The sequence below is a fragment of the Zea mays genome, chromosome 2, assembly GCF_902167145.1.
Source record: "Zea mays cultivar B73 chromosome 2, Zm-B73-REFERENCE-NAM-5.0, whole genome shotgun sequence".
In the NCBI taxonomy this organism is placed as follows: domain Eukaryota; kingdom Viridiplantae; phylum Streptophyta; class Magnoliopsida; order Poales; family Poaceae; genus Zea; species Zea mays.
In genome coordinates, this window is record NC_050097.1 from 74,212,334 (window position 1) to 74,233,244 (window position 20,911).

A 20,911-nucleotide genomic window follows, 5' to 3' on the forward strand; every position below is an offset into this window, starting at 1 on the left:
CTACGCACCTCAACAAAACGATCTTGTGTAGAGAAAGAATATAACTCTTATGGATATGGCAAGGACCATGCTTGAGAAATACAAGACATCAGATTGGTTTTGAACGGAAGCGATTAACACTGCTTGTTACTCCATCAACCGGCTCTACCTTCACCGAATCCTCAAGAAACATCATATGAACTCCTCACCAGTAAAAAGCCCAACATTCCTTATTTTAGAGTTTTTGGGAGAATGTGCTTTATTCTTCTTAAAAGAGGTAGAAATTCAAAATTTTGTCCTAAAGTTGTAGACGATTTTTACTTGGTTATGACTCAAACACAAGGGCATATAGAGTTTTCCACAAATCCACTGGATTAGTTGAAGTTTCTTTTGACATTGTCTTTGATGAGACTAATGGCTCTCAAGTAGAGCAAGTTGATTTTGATGAGTTAGATGATGAAGAGGCTTCGTGCATCACGCTAAGGAACATGTCCATTGGAGATGTATGTCCACAAGAACCCAAAGAGCCTTCATAAGCACAAGATCAACCATCATTTTCCATACAAGCATCTCCACCAACTCAAGATGAGGATCTGGCTCAAGAAGAAGATCAAGTTCAAGACAATGAGCCACCTCAAGAAGAAGGCATCGATCAAGGGGGAGATGAAGTTGATCAAGAAAAGGAGGATGAACAAGAGATTCAAGATCAAAGACCACCTCACCCAAGAGTCCACCAAGCAATTAAACGAGATCACCCCATCAACTCCATACTTGGTGACATTAAAAAGAGGGTAACCACTCGCTATCAAGTTGCTCATTTTTGTGAACATTACTCTTTTGTGTCTTCTATTGAGCCATACAGGGTAGAGGATGCACTTAGAGATCCAGACTGGGTGGTGGCAATGCAAGAGGAGCTCAACAACTTCACAAGGAATTAGGTCTGGCATTTAGTTCCATGTCATGACCAAAATGTTGTAGGTACCAAGTGGGTATTCCGCAACAAACAAGATGGATGTGAAAAGTGCCTTCCATCTTGTTGCAAAGGGGTATTCACAAGTCGAAGGTTTGGATTTCGATGAAACCTATGCACCCATAGCTAAGCTTGAGTCAATTCGAATATTACTTGCCTATGCTACGTACCATAGCTTTAAGTTATATCAAATGGATGTGAAAAGTGCCTTCCTCAATGGTCCTATCAAAGAAGAGGTGTATGTGGAGCAACCTCCCGGCTTTGAAGATAGTGAGTATCCTTCACATGTCTATAAGCTCTCAAAGGCACTTTATGGGGTCAAAAGCCCCAAGAGCATGGTATGAATGTCTGAGAGACTTTCTTATTACTAATGGTTTTAAAATAGGAAAAGCTGACCCTACTCTCTTCACTAAAGCAATTGTCAAAGATTTGTTTATATTCCAAATTTATGTTGATGATATTATCTTTGGGTCTACTAACAAGTCATCCTGTAAAGAGTTTAGTAGAATTATGATACATAAATTTAAGTTGTCCATGATGGGGGGAATTGAAGTATTTCCTCGGATTCCAAATCAAGCAACTCCAAGAGGGCACCTTCATAAGCCAAATAAAGTACACTCAAGACATTCTCAAAAAGTTTGGAATAAAGAATGTCAAGCCCATTAAGACTCCTATGGGAACAAATGGGCATCTCGACCTCGACATAGGAGGTAAATCTGTAGATCAAAAGGTATATCGGTCGATGATAGGATCTTTACTCTATTTATGTGCTTCACGAATGAGTATTATGATTTCAGTATGCATGTGTGCTCGATTCCAAGCTGACCCTAAGGAAATCCACCTAAGGGTCATGAAAAGAATCATGAGATATTTAGTTTACACTCCTAGGTTTGGGCTATGGTACCCCAAGGGATCTACCTTTGATCTAATAGGGTATTCTAATGCTGATTATGTCGGATGTAAGATTGATAGAAAGAGTACATCAGGGACTTGTTAGTTTTTGGGGAGATCCCTAGTGTCTTGGGCTTCAAAGAAACAAAATTCAGTAGCTCTATCCACCATCGAAGCCTGAGTATATTGCTGCAGGATACTGTTGTGCACAATTACTCTGGATGAGGCAAACTCTTAGAGACTATGACTACAAATTGAGTAAAGTCCCTCTCCTATGTGACAATGAGAGTGCAATCCGCATGGCGGAAAATCCTGTTGAACACAGCCGCACAAAGCACATAGACATCCGATATCACTTCCTAAGAGATCACCAACAACGGGGAGATATCACAATTAATTATGTTAGCACCCACAACCAGTTAGCCGATATCTTCACCAAGCCCGTAGATGAAAAGACTTTTAGCAAGCTTAGGAATGAACTAAATGTCTTAGATTCTCAGAACTTTGATTGAAATCTTGCACACATTGCTCATTTTTATACCTTTGATCATGACATGTCTCTTTATTTTGGTACAAATACATATTTCTTATTCTTCTTGTGCCAAAGCTAGGACTAATGTGTTTCCAGGTATATTTCTATACTTAGTCTTAGATTGAAAGGGAAATGGTGTTGTAGGCAAAGGCAAGGCTTCCACTACACTTTCGTCAGTATTGTATACCCTTTGCCCTACTTATATATTTACATTCATATCTTTCTTGTTAAAGGCCTCTAGATTTCATCGTTTTTGGTGCTTAATGCCAAAGGAGGAGAAATTAATAGGCCAAAGCAAAAGGACCGCACCACCATCTCGTTTTCTGAAAACTTTTTCTTCTAAATTAGAACTATTGCGTTTGCAAAGACCCTCTTGACAGCCAAGGGGAGAACTTTTTCAAGGAAGCTTTTATTTAGTCAAAAGAAAAGCTTTTGAAAAAGGGGGAGAATCTTTCAAAAATGAAAAATGCCTTTGGAAATTATATTCTTATACTGTTGGATAATTGCAAAAGAATTTGAAAAGACTTTTCCGAAAGACTTGCAAAAACAAGCTATATGGTGCAGAAGTGGTCCAAAATTTTAACTATATCAAAACATTCATATATACTTAGAACTGCTTTCACTTCAAAGTAACTTATGCAGATCTATCTAAATGCAAACTAGCAACATTTCTACACTTTATATTTGCTTTGATTTGTGTTGGCATCAATCACCAAAAAGGAGGAGATTGAAAGGGAATGGCTTTAACCATTTTTCTATAATTGATTTTGGTGCTTGACGACCATCACAAATCTTATAGACTAACTAGTTTGCCTAGTTGATTATTTCTCAAGTGCATAAGTTCATCTATATCAATTCTAAATCGACTGTCCGGAATACCGTAAATTATTTCGGACAGGAGAAGCTTTTTGGAAATTTCACCTGTGCACGGATCGTCCAGGCCCTTCCGGCGGACTGTTCGTGACACCAAGGTGTTCCTCGGACAGAAACTATGCAAAACTCACTTTTACACTACAGACTGTCCGAAGGAGAAGAGAGCATCGTCCGGGACCAAGCTCGGACTGTCCGGCCTCAGGTGTGGACAGTCCACTCGTTGAAAAACTAGAAAACCCCAAAGGTGACGGGTTCGGTAAAATATATTTTAGCGTCCTCACAGACCGTCCGGGTGCACGACCAGACTGTCCGCGACTGCTTTATCTGACATCCGACGACGCATGTAATGCACTTGTAGCCGTTGATATAGTTGTTACTGTTGATCGTTGCGATTTCAGTCGTTGATGTGCAGGGGCGGACCGTTCGGACAAGGGGAGCGGACCGTCTGCAGTTGGAAGAAAGAAGGAAACTGCTAGGAAGTGATTAGTGGCTATAAATACAACCCCAACCACCTCCATTCATTTAACCAAAGCATTTCACTCACTCCCATTCAATATAAAAGCAAGCACTTCATCCCAAGACACATTCAAAGCTTCCAAACCTCTCCAAGTGCCATAATTGTGACTAGTGATCATTAGTGATTACTGACTTGAGAGAGTGTGTTCCGGTGTTTCATTTGCTGCTCTTGTTGCTTGGCTTTCTTAATCATGCTTTCTTCATTTCCTTCTAAACTCTCAAGTGACTTGTAAAGCTAGCAAGAGACATCTAAGTATGTGGTGATCCTTGCGGGTCTAAGTGACCCTCGAGATTAAGGAGAAGCACTCAACTGGTCTAAGTGATCGTTTGAGAGAGGGAAAGGGTTGAAAGAGACCCGGCCTACGTGGCCTCCTTAACAGGGAGTAAGTTCTTCAGAACCGAATCTCAGGAAACAAATCATTGTGTTCATTTGTGTTGATCATTACTTTACGATTTGATTCTTCCTCTCCCTTCTCTCTAAGTTCTCTTACTTACAACCTTTTTGAGTTAGCTTCCAAAGTCATCCGCATTGATTGAGCAACTCATAGCAACAAGAACTCTCTTCCGCACTCCGATTTCGTTATTACTAATTTCTAATCCTAACCTCGGGTGAAGTTCGTGTTCAAAGTTTATAATTTTCATGTTTCGCCTATTCACCCCCCTCTAGGCGATTTTCACTTATACAGGTGACCAGAGGGTTATCCCTCTACAAGTCGTGATGACTATCAAACTCTATCTGAATATGTCTACAACATGCATTCTTGCTTATCTGGAGTTCCGTTGCCCTTCATCCGAGTATCTTGCTCTTCGGGTATGCTTCTTGCTCTTCGGGTATGCTTGACCTCCCTTCTTGAGGTATCGGCGCTCCTTCTGTGTATGACTCGGTCGTCCGGTCTTCATCTCTCTAGGTCGAGCTCATCCAACTTGGTTGTGGCCCGAGGGCAATACCTTGGGAGGCCCATCAAGCGGTCCATGGAGCGTTTCTATGCTCCTACCCGAGGTCAACCTCGGGCGAGTTGGAACAACGTCTCCCACCTAGAGCTAGCCTCCGACGAGTCAAGATTGCTTCTCCTGCCTAGAGCTGGCCTCAGGCGAGTCGTGACTGATTCCCCCGCCTAGAGCTGGCCTCGGACGTGATGGAACATCGTCTCCTATCTGAGGTTGTCCTCAGGCGAGACGGAACAACGTCTCCAGTCCGAGGTTGGCCTCGGACGAGATAGAACAGCGTTTCCCGTCCGAGGTTGGCCTCGAGCGAGACGGAACAACGTCTCCCATCTGAGGTTGGCCTTGGTCGAGACTAAACATCGTCTCTCGTTTGAGGTTGACCTCAGGCGAGACGGAACAACGTTTCTGTGCTCGTAAGGACTCGGGGATATCTATCTCCCACAGTCATGGACCGTTCAGCATGCCTGGTCTATCAGGACATGTATACCCGTACACCATGTTTGTTGGCTCTAAACCCACATTCACACTCACCTAAACAACAGAACACACATATCTTTATATTCTATACTTAAGCATAAAATAAAAACCACAACAATATATGAGCACTTTGATAATCTACTCTATATAGGCTAAAGAACATAAGCCCTATTTTGGCCCATTTCAGTCTCTCTTAGGTTGTATGCCCACATAGGCAACACGCTACCGCTACCTGGCCACAGTCGGTCGTTGGGCTGTGCATCAATCGCCTGCTGGGGTTGCTAGGCTAAGCTAGCCAAGTTGCATTTTTTTCTTTTTCCACTTTTTTTTATTTTTTTCTCTTTTTAGATATTGCATGCCAACACACGCAATTGTTTCACATATATCTTTACTATATTTAAGTGGAAGTTTCTCACCTCCTACGGCGATGTGCTGGAGTTCGAACCATTGCCCTCCCCCTCACGCGCCCAGGTTCTAACCACCGGAGCTTCTAACCATTTGTGTTCAATAAAAAATAGATATTAGAAATTTTTTAATATAGAAACTGTAGTAACACACAAACAACCAATTAGTAAGCATGTATACACAACATCCAATATCAAAATCTTATATAAACACACATACATAACATCTATATTATGTAAATCACTTTGCAAAGCCAACATCAATATAAACCAATTTTTAATCACACACGATTTTACAATTGCCCTCCATCAGTTGTTTTTTCATTATTAGCAAGGCTAGCTTATTTTCATAGAACTAATTGACGTATGACCCGGTAGCCGGTAATACGCGGAGTCAACTAAAGTGTGTTTGGTGGACTAGGTACACTCCTTTAAATAGCACTGGAATCTAGAGCGTTTCTTTCAAGTCAATTATAAAACTGAAATAGCATTGAAATCACACAGTATGAATAGATTATTAGGTGATATTTTATAATCAAATATTGTGGTAATCATGGAGAATCAATTATTGTTAATGATTTGAACTGATAGGTAGCGTCAATTTGATGCAGGACTAATTTAAAAAATCAAGATATGGTGAATTTGTATTGCGAACAAAATGTAATATAATAATATATAATGGTAGGGCAGATTGTGCACAGATTCCTGATCTCACATGTCCCTCTCGCTATGGATGTTCACTTGTTCTGTTCTATAGACTTTTCTGAGTTTTCTCGTTGAGCAAAGTAGAAATGTACAAGTTTCTCTACTCCGAACGCATTTCATGGCAAAAAATCACAAATCAAAAGCATACTATCAGCATAGAGGCATGGTTCCTGGGGTTCTTGATTCGAAATCTCCATCTCATCGCCATGCACACTTCCTTCTGTGCAGCATCTTCATATTAATCTCCTCCAACACAGCAACGCTATCATCAGCGCAGGCCAGCAATAGGTCAGAGGATGACCGGCAAGCCCTCCTTTGCTTCAAGTCTGGTCTCTCCGGGAACTCTGCTGGTGTCCTAGGATCATGGAGCAACGACTCACTGAACTTCTGCAAATGGGAAGGGGTCACCTGCAGCACGGCCATCCCAATCCGCGTGGCATCCTTGAAGCTAAGGTCAGTGCAACTCAGAGGAAAACTATCAAGTTGCGTAGCAAATCTTACTTCCCTAGTGCAGATGGATCTCTCAAACAATTCGATTTCTGGGGAGATACCTGATGAAATAGGTTCACTACCCCTACTTCAGACTCTAATCCTCTCGAAGAACCTCCTATCAGGAACTATACCACCTGAGATAGGAAAACTTGTGAGTCTCACAAAACTTGCCATGGACCAAAACATGCTTTCAGGAATCATTCCCTGGACTATTGGGAATTTATCAAATTTGGTTGTCCTGGCACTGTCCACAAACAGCTTGTCAGGTGAAATCCCAGCCAGAATTGGCTATCTCCCTCAACTGATCCAGCTTTACCTGGATGACAATACGTTATCTGGACGCATACCAGCACAACTAGTGCAGTGCACAAGGTTGGCTATGTTAAATTTATCAGTCAATAGCCTTAATGGATCCATACCAAGTGAAATCCTCAGTATTTCTTCGCTTTCTTTGGGGTTGGACTTATCAAACAACAATCTTATAGGAACAATACCATCACAGATTGGAAAACTGATCAATCTTGGCTTACTGAATGTTTCCAGCAACAAGTTATCTGGTGAAATACCATCTGAACTTGGGCAGTGTGTTTTATTGTTATCCCTTCAGATGGAAGGCAACATGCTCGATGGGGTTATTCCACAGTCTCTCAATACACTGAAGGGCATACAACACATGGATCTCTCTGAAAACATCTTATCTGGTCAAATTCCAGATTTCTTCGAGAACTTCAGTACCTTAGATTATCTTAATCTATCATACAACAGACTAGAAGGACCAATTCCAACCAGTGGTATCTTCACAAATTCTAATGCAGTCATGTTAGAAGGTAACAAGGCGTTATGTCAACAAATTGACATATTTGCATTGCCGATCTGCCACATCACATCTGCAAGAGAAAGAAAAATTAATGAACGCCTACTGCTGATAACAGTTCCACCAGTTATTATCGCTTTGTTGTCATTTTTATGTGTTCTTACCACTGTTACGAAGGGAAGAATAACCCAGCCATCTGAAAGCTACAGAGAGACAATGAAGAAGGTGTCTTATGGAGACATTCTTAAAGCTACCAATTGGTTTTCTCCAGTCAACAGGATCAGCTCAAGTCATACAGCATCAGTCTACATAGGTAGGTTTCAGTTTGATACAGACCTTGTTGCCATCAAGGTATTTCATCTTGACGAGCAAGGTTCGCTCAATAGCTTTTTGGCAGAGTGTGAAGTGCTAAAACATACCCGCCATCGCAATCTCATTCAAGCAATTACTTTGTGCTCGACAGTTGATTTTGAGAACAATGAATTTAAAGCTCTAGTATACGAATTCATGGCAAATGGTAGCTTGGACATGTGGATACACCCAAGGCAAGACCAACGTAGCCCTACGAGGGTGTTAAGTTTAGGTCAAAGGATTAGTATTGTTGCAGATGTAGCTTCTGCTCTTGATTATATGCACAACCAATTGACACCTCCATTGATTCACTGTGATTTGAAGCCTAGCAATGTTTTGTTGGATTATGACATGACCTCGCGCATTGGGGATTTTGGGTCAGCAAAATTTCTCTCTTCAAGTCTTAATAGTACCCCAGAAGGGTTGGTTGGAGCCTCAGGAACCATTGGATATATCGCACCTGGTAAGTTGTACACCTCGTTTGTTTATGGACTATTAAACTTTTCTTTTACTAGTTTATGAATAAATAATGTTATTACTCCTGTTTTGCCAGAATATGGGATGGGATGCAAAATCTCAACCGGTGGTGATGTTTATGGTTTTGGGGTATTATTGCTAGAAATGCTCACAGCAAAGCGACCAACTGACACACTGTTTGGTAATGACCTCAGCCTTCATAAGTATGTAGACTTAGCATTCCCAAACAAAATTAATGAGATTTTAGATCCCAAAATGCCACATGAGGAGGATGTTGTTTCTACCCTTTGCATGCAAAGATATATCATACCGTTGGTTGAAATTGGCCTTATGTGTTCCATGGAATCACCAAATGGTAGACCAGGAATGCGAGATGTTTATGCAAAACTTGAGGCCATCAAAGAGGCATTTGTCGAAACCTTTTGATAGTGGCAGTGGCAATGCAATTATGCAGATGGAATTTTGGCAAAGAACAATAATTTAAGGAGACTGGAGGGATGTATCATGGACAGGGAGAAGGAAGATGGCTCTCTAATTAGGATATATATTTTGCATGCATATATGGTCAAAAGTCGGAACCATTAACCCTGGATGGGTGACTACTTAGCTCATCAAACATCTAAGCATGGAGACATGTAATACAGTGAAATATATATTCAAGTGATATTTTTTCTAGAAGTTAGTGATGACGATATATATAGCAGCCTTCCAAGGCAAGCAGATCTCTCTTAACTATATTATATATTTATTCTCAGGTATTCGTAATTTTTGCAAAATCGCACAGTAATGGTTTTTGTAACCAAGTAAACAGTAAAAGCCATTTTACCTGGCCTTGTGCTTTGCAATAATCAGGTCATCCCAGTGTGTGCATCAAAATACACATTGCAATATCCAACCCAATGTACAGCATAAGAAGCTTGTTCACCCTTTCTTCAGTGGCATGAAACATCATAAACACCTGAAATGCAGCGACCTGTCAAATCCGCTGCATTTTGGAGTTATATAATGAACATGTTGCTGAACAAGCAAACAGAGGAGGCTGATAAGCTCGGCCTGAGAGGCGGCGGGTGGTGGCCACGAGAGCAAAGTGTGGTTGCTTTGCCTAGCAGCTTTGACTGCAGTCGCCAGAATGCGCCCCGCGCCTGGAACGGTGGCCGGCGGGTTTGGGAGGCACCACGCTTGGCTTGGTCGGCCACGGATTGGAGTGGCCTTTTCCCTTTTGCGACCGACACTTTGCGGAGGCCGCCGGCGGCGATGCGAGTTGAGGGCATCTATTTATGACCAAAATACATTTTAGTCTTTAAATTTGTCATGTCGTATCATCCCGTTCTATAAACTTTTAAAATTTAATCTTTTTTTTTGTCTCTGTTAGGTTTAAAACAGTTAGAAACATACCCTCTCTATTAGATCCAAAACAGTTAGAAACAGATCTGATAGAGGATCTTACCCTTCTTCATATAACCCTTCTTCCTTTAGCTGACGCGGGAAGAAGAAATCTTAGGCATAGGGTCCCGGCCATGGTCGCCACCATCTGCTATCGTGTCGGGAAGCTACGTCTCGTCCTCGATGGCGATCACTGGCATGGCCGCGTCTTCACCTACCTTGTCGTAGGGCATGCCGATATCTTTCGTATCAAAATTTTGAGATAAAAATAATTCTACATCATTTATCACATCAATACTAGTCACAGAGATTAATATGTCATACACATATAAGCACAATATTACTCCCTTACTACCAACAAACCGATAGTACACACAAGTGTCAGCTTCGTTTACCACAAGCCTGCTGTTCTTCTATCCATGTGTCATAAATCCCTCTAGCTGCTTCATATAGATGTCCTCATCAAGCTCATCATTAAGGAAATTTGTCTTTACATCCATTTGATGGATGAGTAGATCATGACTTGCAGCAAGGTCAATTAGCACATGAATTGTGATCAATCTGGTAATTGGTGAATAGTTATCAAAATAATACTCACCTTTCTTTTGGGTAAATCCATTAATTGGCCACAAGTCTAGCCTTGTATTTATCGACAGTACCATCTGGTTTTAGTTTTTCTTGAATATCCATTTACACCCCATATGTTTACACCCAACTGGTAAATCACATATTTCTCAAGTCTCATTTGTTAGAATGGACTCCATTTCATTATGAAATGCCTCCTTCCAACGCTCTGCATCTGGTGATGCATATGCCTTTGCAAGGGTGTTTGGTGTATCATCCACAAGATAAAAAATAAAGTCATTACTAAACGATTTTTCAGTCCTTTGTCTCTTGCTCCTACCAGGAGCTACCATACTGTTATCCTTAATGTGTTGTTCGGAATAAACTAGAATAAGTTGAGGAGTATAATTAGTAGATGCCTCGCTACGTGCTACAACTCTATCCTTCATAGAGAATATATCTTAAAAAGGAGCCATCACGAGATTCAGTCTATGCATTAGGACATGTAACAGTAAAATATATATTCAAGTGATATTTTTTTAGAAGCTAGTGATGATGATATATATAGCAGTCTTCCAAGGCATGAAGATCTCCCTTAACTATATTGTATATTTATTCTCAGGTATTCGTAATATAATGCAAAATCGCACAGTAATGGTTTTTGTACTTTAGCTTATCTGATTTGAGCTATTATGTGCTTTGATTCTGTAGAAAGGTGATGTGGCTCCTTAGCAAGAATTCAAATGAAAACCAAGTAAACAGTATAAGATATTTTACCTACAAGGCCTTGTGCTCGGCAATAATCAGGTCATCCCAGATTCCCAGTGTGTGCATCAACATACACATTGCAATATACAACCCAATGTACAGCATAAGAAGCTTGTTCTCCCTTTCTTCAGTGGCATGAAACATCATAAGCACCTGAAATGCCCTTGAAATAGCCAAGTAGACTATAAGATGACCTTCAAAAAAAATAGACTATACAATGTTTTCAGATGTGATCTGAAATATATAGATGAAACAAGGCCAAAGGATTAAGAAAATTGAAACTAGTACATCCCCAGTTGAACTAATTAAGTGTACTAATTTACTTTTTTTTTCGTGTGCGCATTTTATCTCTAGTTCAAGCTGTTTACCTTCTCCCCAGTTGAACTAATTAAGTGTACTAATTTACCATGGATTAAGAAAATTGAAATTAATACATCCCATAATGCAAATTGCAAATTGTAATCCGTCCCCTAAGAATCAGTTCACACCTCAAAAATAACGGAGGGGGGTAAAAGAAATCGACTTGCCCTCCGTTTTATTTGATCAAATACACTGAATTTGACAGCCCATGTATTGCCAAAGAGAACCTGGTCACGAACTCCAGATTATCTAAGGCCAGTCAGCTTTCCCTCCATAGCCTGGCTAGTGGTTAGCAACTATGCCATTCCTGAAACAAAACTTTGACCTCACTCTTGTTGAAAGCAAAAACGGCTACTAATTTCGCACGTATAACCATGAATGCCGAAAGAAAGAATAAGAATCCGCTTCATCCAAGACAGATAAAGAGGCGCGTTGAGCCACAAGCCTGCAGCGACCTGTCAAATCCGCTGCGTTTTGGAGTTATATAATGAACATGTTGCTGAACAAGCAAACGGAGGAGGCTGATAAGCTCGTCCTGAGAGGCGGCGGGTGACCCGTGGCCACCAGAACAGAGCGTGGTTGCTTCACCTAGCAGCTTTGACTGCAGTCGCGAGGATGCGACCCACGCTTGGAACGGTGGCCGGTAGGTATGGGAGGCACCCAAGGTTATTCATCCCATTTCTAACCTAATTCTGCCTGTTTCTCGAAAATGGAAAATTGTTGAGAACTACGTTATCACGGATCATCAGATCTGTTCTCTTACTTCCCGTCAGCAGTAGAGACGTGAGAAGTTATAAAAGACCCGTATATTTTCCCCAAAGCACGATAGAGACACACGAGAGACAACATATAGGGTTAGGTCTCTGGCCTCTTTCTTTTCTCTATTCCTTATGAGGGTGTACAGATTGTATATATAGAGACGTGATAGCCATCAGAGGTATATTTAGTATTTGATCACATAACCTTTCATTAGGGTTTCTCAACATTTCCCCTTGGGCGAATACCGCGGCCAACACATGCCTCACTAAAATTCTCAAAAACCCAGTGGGAAAATATGGAGAAAGAGCGCATGGTGACGCATATTGCATTTGCACTTTGTTGCCTCGTTAAAAACCTCATGTGAGAAATTTCAGGAAAACACACCAAGAAAAAAGAGTACAATAACTGTCATCAGGACATATTTTGATCTTTTAGATCTAGATTCCATTAAATCTTCTATAAAGGCTAACTTTAGAAATGTGCTCCCCTGATCCTTAAAAAAAATTGTCTCAGTATGGCAAAATAACTTCTTCTGGAAGTATATGCAGTTATGCACATATTGATTTAGCAAACAGATTGCATATTGTTGCAATGATTATATCAGGAACTTCACCTCTACTCACTTTTATGATATACGAGGTAAGTGCACGTATCAACATAAATAAGTCACTTTGACTGATGGTGTTCGACCAACTTGATCTATATATTTGATAGAAACTTCCATAAAGGTTCACATATTGATCATCAAGATGACGCCTTTAGGGCATAGAATATGACATTTATTGTCTCACGATTGTGATCAATATAAGCATTCGCTCCCCCTGACGATGACATCTGTCAAAGTCGTTATCCCTCATAACTCAAGCATATTCTTCAAGATATATGTCTCATTGTTTATCTAGAATAACGAGAATGGATGAGGTTGGGGTGCTATCATTTTCTATCTTACACCATAATTTATACATAGTTGTGCAAAGCAAGTAACATGTCCTTCTATAGGACTTAGGGGATAATATAGTTACAATAGTACATATTCTAAATATGACACATCACTCCAGGCGTTCATCCATTGTAACATCTATGATGGTGTAACAAAAGTCCATCAAAGATCGTAATCCATCAGGGATTTTTCATCGATCAGATACATTGTTATAGTCTGTCATGCTGGCACAATGGGGATATTTTGCCAGTAACACCTAAACCTTATAGGTTTCTGCCATCAGGGCTTTAGAGAGGATACTGTAATTCCACATATAGTGGAAAATACCATGAGTAAAACTCATGGAATACACACGTGCTTATTCGGTGAACTTCAAGTCCTTTGGTACCTCATCTTATTCCTTTTCGGGTATGTATGGGTCTTTATCCCTTTATATGGGTTATCAAACTTTTGTGTTCAACACAAACTTTGTTTCTTCTGGAAAGGTTCCATCTAGGAACTATAATCTCAACTAGGAGATATTCTCTCTACACAGGAGAGTGATCATTCATCAGGAATGTATTATCCAGCACGAGATTTATATGTTGCATATTTCTAATTCAAAGATATGAGTCCTTCTAGGATCTCATGACGGATCTTCAGAATCCTATTAACTACATATTTCAATTCATGCCATTTGTCAGATATATTCCGTAGCGAAACAGTGTTTATTCAACACATATGTGGGATGGGTCTCTTACTAGACCACTTGAACCATCACATTCACCACACATTATTTCAATAGTGCCCATAAATGTCTAAACTTCAAGCTCACGACTTTCATTTTGCGATTATTGGTTCAACCTCGATTGCATTTATCACTGACCCGATAAGAGAGCTTAAAGCACTCATGCCTAGGACTTTGTTTTGGATCCCTTTGCAATCTATAGAGGCAAGATAGGTGTCGACACATTTGTCTCCCACATTTAATAATGATCTTTGTCATTTCCCAAAAACAAAAAGATTCATTGTTCTGTATTCCTAACACAATGATATCGCGCACATTGCTAGGAATTTCATCATCAAGATGAACCTCTTCGTGAGGCAAATCACCAGCAGGGCGAGTTCATCGGAGGAGAGTTATTACAGACCACGTGAATCTGCAATCAGAACATATGCTTTGACTAAGGCCGATGGATCATATTCACAGGCATCCCCGGGAATAGATCAAATGCCAATAAGTCAAATGTGGATATGGTATTAATCCCAGGTATATCCACATCTACATCAGGTAGAAGAATTCAGACCAATATGGTTACACCTCAACGATTTGGCAAACTCCCTATACACAGGAGTACACACCGAACGATAGGTTCATTTTGGCTTTTGTGCGTTTAATAGAATATTGACGCATTACACATATGGGCATTCCTCCCCCTAATGTCGAGATGTTCTAAAAGCATACATATAAAATCACCAACCACAATCAACTAGTTGTGGCCAATGTATGCTATTGTGGTGATTTATTTGGGAAATCTTACGCACATTACAAATTGGGGTTTTATGCAGTGAGCTTTGGACTTAGATTAATGTAGTGGCATGAATACTACATATTTGTCCTTAAACATGAAGGATTAGTCTCAACTTCTAGTAAGACACGCAACAACAAGTTGCTTTATGGTTCCAATTCTGCAAACTTACTGTTATTATTACCAAATACATAGTCAATCATCCGGATTTAGACTGATATGTGCAACACTATGTTAGCCATAAAAAATACTTTAGAGGCTCATGCACATTATTTGTCGTTTGGAGCAAGTAGTTAACTTCAGATCAACAAAGAAAATGACCATCAGGGTCTAGTGCTCACAAGGACACTCACTGGTTGCATTGTGCTTTCAAGCACATAGAAGAATATGTGCATAGAAAAATGTTGGAGATTTGTTCTCAAATGCTATGAATTAAGAACAAGGCAACACAAGAATAGGTTAATGGTTAATGCCCTTCGTCCATTAGAGCATTATCTCCCGAAGGATATAACGATCTTCGGACGAAGGTCATGAAGGACATACCTTCATCATCACAACATATTTGTATAAAAGACGAAGCATATGAAACATGGGAAACAACATGAATAATTGTATGATATCATAATATATATATATATTTCTTATTATATAATTATAAATGAATATGAACAATATTGAATTACATTTATACCTTCGACTTGACAGAAGATGATAATACAAGCGTGACGCAAAAGCAAATGCCAAGTCAGCGTGAACAGTACGGGAGCACTGTTCATCTATTTATAGGCACGGGACGTAGCCCATGTAAAATTACACTCATGCCCTTTACATTTTCTAATGACTCTATAGTAATCCATCGAGGTCTAAATAGCCTTTTCCCTTTTAAGTCGGTTCTCCTTTCTGCTATCATGCCGAAGGTCCCCTACGCATAGCTTCGGCTTCGCGCCAACCTTCGCATTCCTTGTACTTCTTCACATTGTGGTTCTGATCCGAGTCCGAAGGTACCTGTTCATGTATTATACTCCAGAAACATTGTTAAATCATGTTTTTGAGGACCTTCGGAAGACGAAGGCCCCCAACAGTAGCCCCTCGCAAGGTTAATTTGTTAGAATAACGAATTCAGATTGCGATATGGACGAAGGCCCTAAGCCGAAGGTCCAAAAAAACACCTTCCCTTTGCTAGAATAGCAACAGTCAATGACAGACGGGGCCCTCCAAATTGGAGCGCGCTGGGCGTATAAATAAGAACTCACCCCGAGCACATTTGGTACACATGCTTTGCTTTGCTTGATTTCTTAGCTCTTGCTTTCCATCAGTTGCTTAGTTTCTTAAATTTTCCAAGCTTCGAATTTAAGGACATATTTTCGTCAGTTCCGAAGATAAGATGTCTCACGACAAGAAGACATTTGCTAAAACGAAGCTAACCGAAGAGGAGAAGCTTCTTGAGGAAAAGACTGCTGGATTCATTGAGTCAATTGCAAAGACAACTACAGAAAAGATTACAAAAGAAATTTTAGAAGGCTTATCTGAAGATACCGATGACAGCGATAGTTATGATGCGGAAAGTGGGGGCAAGGACTCCGAAGATCGGCCCTGGCGACCAAGTCACACAGTCTTCGGGAAATCGACTATCAGACAGAGTCATCTTGATAACATGAGAGGAAGGTATTTTCGAGACATATCTATTGTGAGGGCTGACAACGGAGACAGGACTATTCCTGTTCCTGAAGAGAATGAAGTCATAATCTTTTGAAGCTTCTTCAAGGCTGGGCTTCGGTTCCCCTTAAGCAGATTTGTTGTTGAAGTTTTAAAGATATATGAGATTTTCCTTCACCAGATTACTCCCGAAGCGATTATCAGAATGGGGATCTTCGTCTGAGCCGTGAGGAGTCAAGGTTTGGAGCCAAGTGCAAAATGTTTCTGCAGCATGCACGAACTTTCATATGAGACGAAGCCCTAGGGTAAGGAACAATATCATAACAATTTTGGTTGCTATAGCTTCGTTGCTCGCTCAGGCTCAAGCTTCCCAGTGCCAACATTTTGGAAAAGATGGCCCGGAGACTGGATGAAAGAATGGTTCTATGTAAAGAATGATTTAAAAGAAAGAGAAAATATTACAAAGATCATTATGCGCCCCATTTGGTCCCGCTTCGGCCTTCGGAAACCGAAGGTAGAAATTGATGAAGCATCCGAAGAATGCCGAAGGGCCTTCGGCATAGTTTGCTCTTTCTTAGGGACGAGGGATTTAGTTCAAGAACATGTGGCCTACAGGATATGGCCATTGGTAGACAACTGGGAGATGCCAAAAGAGACCATCAGCAACCCTAACGAAGGTGGTTTGGTTCGATTGAAATATACCTTCAGGTTTAGAGACCAATTTATCGAACCAGACGATGACTGGCTGAAATGTGTTGTAAATACCAGTGATGAACTACTTGGAGCCTACTCCAAGTCTAAAGATAACGCGCTATCTGCGGCCTTCGGGAGCCAAAAAAAGAAGAGGCTAAATAGAGTTTTTGATGCTATTGGATTTATGTACCCTGACTACCGCTACCCGCCACGGGGGCAGAAGAGAAAGAGTGGATCTTCTGGGAAGGATGTTGCTTCAGCCGCCTCAAGCGAGCCCGCACCGAAGAAGAAAAAGGTGAAGGTTCTTACTCACCGACCGTGCTACATTGAACCGGCCATAGTGCCTGACTTTGGTGGTGAGACCTATTCGGCTACTGAAGCCGAAGGACCTACCCTTACGTAGAGGATTGAAGAGCCGGCTGCAATGCCGAAGGCTGACAAAATTGAAGAACTAAGACCCGAAGAGACAAAAACATCAGAAATTCTAAGCCCTTCGGTAGGAGTGGAGGCGCCGAAGATAGAAAAAGATCTGGCAGTAACCCCAAAGAGAAAAAGGATGGCTAGTGTGTTAGATGTGCTGGAGACGATAAAAACTTCAAGCTCTACTCCAGGAAAAATTGCCAAGGTTTCGAAAGCAGAGGTTGAAATCAAGACAAAGCTAACCGAAGCCGAAGCTACAATTAGCCGGGCCGATGCTGAAACTAGGCCTTCAGAGCCCATCAAAGAGAAATCCTCGAAAATTGGAGAAAAGGTAGCGGAGGAAGAAGTTATAGAACAAATTTTGCCTGAAAAATCTGCCGCTCCTACTCCCGAAGCTTTGAAAGAGAATACTGAATATATTATCCGCCATGCTTCGGGAAAAAATCTCTCTGAAGAAGAAAAGCGAGAAGCTCAACACTATGCCCAGAAACTAAAATATCCAAAGGGGGCATTGGTATTCAACGGTAGCGGAGAAGAAGATTTCTTGTATTGTCTCCCAGACAGCAAGGAGATTTCTATCTGCCGGGAGATGAGCAGAAGCTTTGGATTCCCGACACTAGAAGTCGGGCTTTTGGTGCTATCGAAAGATGAATTGGCGGACAGTTTAGCATATAATAGTTTATAGGTGTGAGAATGAATTTTTTGTACTTAAAAACGATTTTTTTATTTTGCTTATACTTAATACCACACTTCTTTTGCAGGGCCTGATTCTTAGCAATGCCCTCAGGGCGCAGAAAAATGCTGAAGACGAAGGATGCACTATAGCTCTGAACAACCTTCGTTCCGAAGTAATTGAACTAAGGAACGAAGGTCTTAAAAAAGATAAAATATTAAATTCATTGGTGAACAAAATAAAAGAAGACGAAACTACTTCCAAAGCCCAAGCTGAAGCCCAGAAATGTGAAATTGAAGACCTTCGGAAACAGCTGGCTGAAGCAAAATTAAAATACGCTGTTTGCCGAAGCTGAACGAGATGCCAGTGATTACTGGAAAAAATACTGGGAAAAAACAGTTGCAGAACTTCGCTCATCAAAAGAAAAATGTTTTGAAAATTCTATAGAATGTGTAAAAAAGATAAAAACTAGCTTCGTCAATGTTGGCGCATATTCAAGTGATGATAACTTCGTACGATGCGACCTCGAAGGCCCAGTTGAGTGGATCAGCAACAAAGCCGAACCTTTTGAAGAAATTTTGAGCGACCGCGGGGACGTCTGTGCCTTCTCTGGTGCAAGAGGAGTTGCAACTATTTTGGAGAGAGCAGGGTGCGAACTTGTGAAAACTTTGGCCCAAGCCGAAGCTGCTCTATCGGTTGACGATACAAAGGACCCCTCGGCCGAAGCAAGCTTAGTGGGCAGAAATTTTTTCACTAACATCTGGGAAAATGGCGGCCGAGGGATGGCCCATGAAATAATAAAGAAGAGCGAGAAAGATACTCATGACGCTAGGGAAGCAACGAAGGCAGCTAAAAAAGCTGCGGAACTCGAAAGGCGGATATGTATTGCTTAATGGGTTTTAACTTTATTGTTTATTTTTGTGACTTCAAATTGATTTACGTTTTCTACCACAACTGAACTATCTCCTCCCCCCGAACCCTTCGAGTCATTGGCCGACCCAGAGGCAAAGGCATCAGCAGAAATTATTAGGGTGGCTGAAACTATTGTAGACGAAGTCGTTACCCAACTGCTGACCGAAGCTACAGATAAAGTTTTGAAAGAAGAATAGCTATTGTAAAAACATTGCTGGAATGTTAATGCAGCATTTGCTGAACTATGTTTGTAATATTTGGTGCTCATGTGTTTTGAATGTAATATATGAATGGTTTTGTAATTTATTTCTTTACGATGCATGAAACTTTTATGTACATACCGTTTTTGAGCCTTTGGCGAAAAAACACCTTCCATTCTTTTCATGCTTCGTAAAGAAGATCTTTTATGCTTCGTGAGAAATCCTCCAATCGTCGCAGAAACATTAATGCTTTGTCAATAATGGATTTTTGCCTCCATATCAGAGCTGATGAAGCTGTATTTCTTCAAGACTTCTTTTGTGCCTTAGCACAATTTAATTTTTTCGAAGCATTCTCCGAAGGTCAACATTGTATCCCCTTCTTGTGCCATTGATGCAATATGATGTATGATGCTATGTTATGCGAATGATGTGATGATGTTATGCTATGCAAAATGATATTTGTGCCGAAGACACACACATATCTCCATAGTGGAATACACAATCTCTTTGCCATTTATTTTTCGGCTTCACCGCTTATTTTTCGGTGTATCAGCGCTGACCTTTCGCTGCAAGTTCTGCATTCCCTTAGGAACGTCTTTTGAACTTCTTCGCCTTCTATTTTGGTGGTATTCGCGTTGACTTTTCGCGCTTCGCCTTATATTTCGGAGGTATTTGGCTCTGCATTCCCTTTTGAACGACTTTTGAGCAGAAAACTTACACTCCGCAACCTTAGGAACGACTTTTTGTAGCTTCAGCAAACTTACACTGCATTCCATAGAACAACTTTTTGTAGCTTCGGCAAACTTACACTGCGTTCCGTAGAACGACTTTTTGTAGCTTCGGAGATACTTCTGATGTAATTTTTAGCCGCGCGTTCTCTTAGAAACAACTTTTTGTGCTTCAAGGACTTTGTTAGACTCCGTAAGTCTATGGAGAAGATATATTTTCACTATGGCAAAAACGAAGCTATTACAAGGAATTGAAAATGACAAGACAACTAGGTTTTCGATAATTGTTCCTTAGTAAGAAAGAAAATGATAATGAATGTAAAAACTGTTTCAGGGGTAGGATATCTCTCAATAGATATGCTTTGATTCTGGCACAGTACTGTTGACTGTGCGAGCTTCGGACTCCTCCCTGAAATCTCGCTGTTGGTGGGTCTGTTGGCTCCCTTCTGGCTGCTGACCTCGTGGATATGCAGGTTGTATTGGTGGCGGAGGTGGAGGATGTGGCCAGGATGCCTGCAGCTGACTAGCCAAAGCAACAGACGCTGCAGGATGGTTACCCACATACTCTAGTATGTAGGGTTAGTGATACGAAGCAGTATGCATGACCTGCTTCGGCTGGTTCTACTGGGCTGCAGCTTCTGCTATTTCTTTTTGTTTCTGTATGGTGACATGGCACATCCTTGTAGTATGGCTCTTATCCTCACCACAGAATAAGCAATAAATTTTCCTAGGTTGATCCCCAAACCTTCATCCAAAGCCCCTGGCGCCTCTGCCCCTTGGAGCTGGCGGCCGAAGATAGCTTTGTTGCTGCCCCGAAGCTTGCGAGGGATATTGTGGCCTTTGTTGTTGACTTCCTCTGTCGTCACTCTGGTTGGAGTGGATGGACCTAACATGTCTTGGATGAATTCTACCTATGAAGCC

General features: G+C 41.0%; 1 protein-coding gene and 1 long non-coding RNA gene across 2 annotated transcripts; one reads left to right on the top strand and one right to left on the bottom strand.

Moving 5' to 3' along the window:
• Positions 1-6,221: 6,221 nt before the first annotated feature.
• LOC103646584 (uncharacterized) lies at positions 6,222-12,136 on the bottom strand. Its single transcript, XR_562284.4, has 3 exons — positions 9,874-12,136; positions 9,253-9,697; positions 6,222-7,671 (listed from the first exon to the last, which is right to left on the bottom strand). It is a non-coding gene; the product is annotated as an uncharacterized lncRNA (long non-coding RNA).
• On the top strand, positions 6,305-9,104 carry LOC103646585 (receptor kinase-like protein Xa21). The gene is made up of 2 exons (XM_008671287.3): positions 6,305-8,412; positions 8,503-9,104. The coding sequence occupies exons 1-2, from the start codon at positions 6,411-6,413 to the stop codon at positions 8,850-8,852; spliced, it is 2,352 nt and encodes a 783-aa protein (XP_008669509.1). The 5' UTR covers positions 6,305-6,410; the 3' UTR covers positions 8,853-9,104.
• Positions 12,137-20,911: the final 8,775 nt, after the last annotated feature.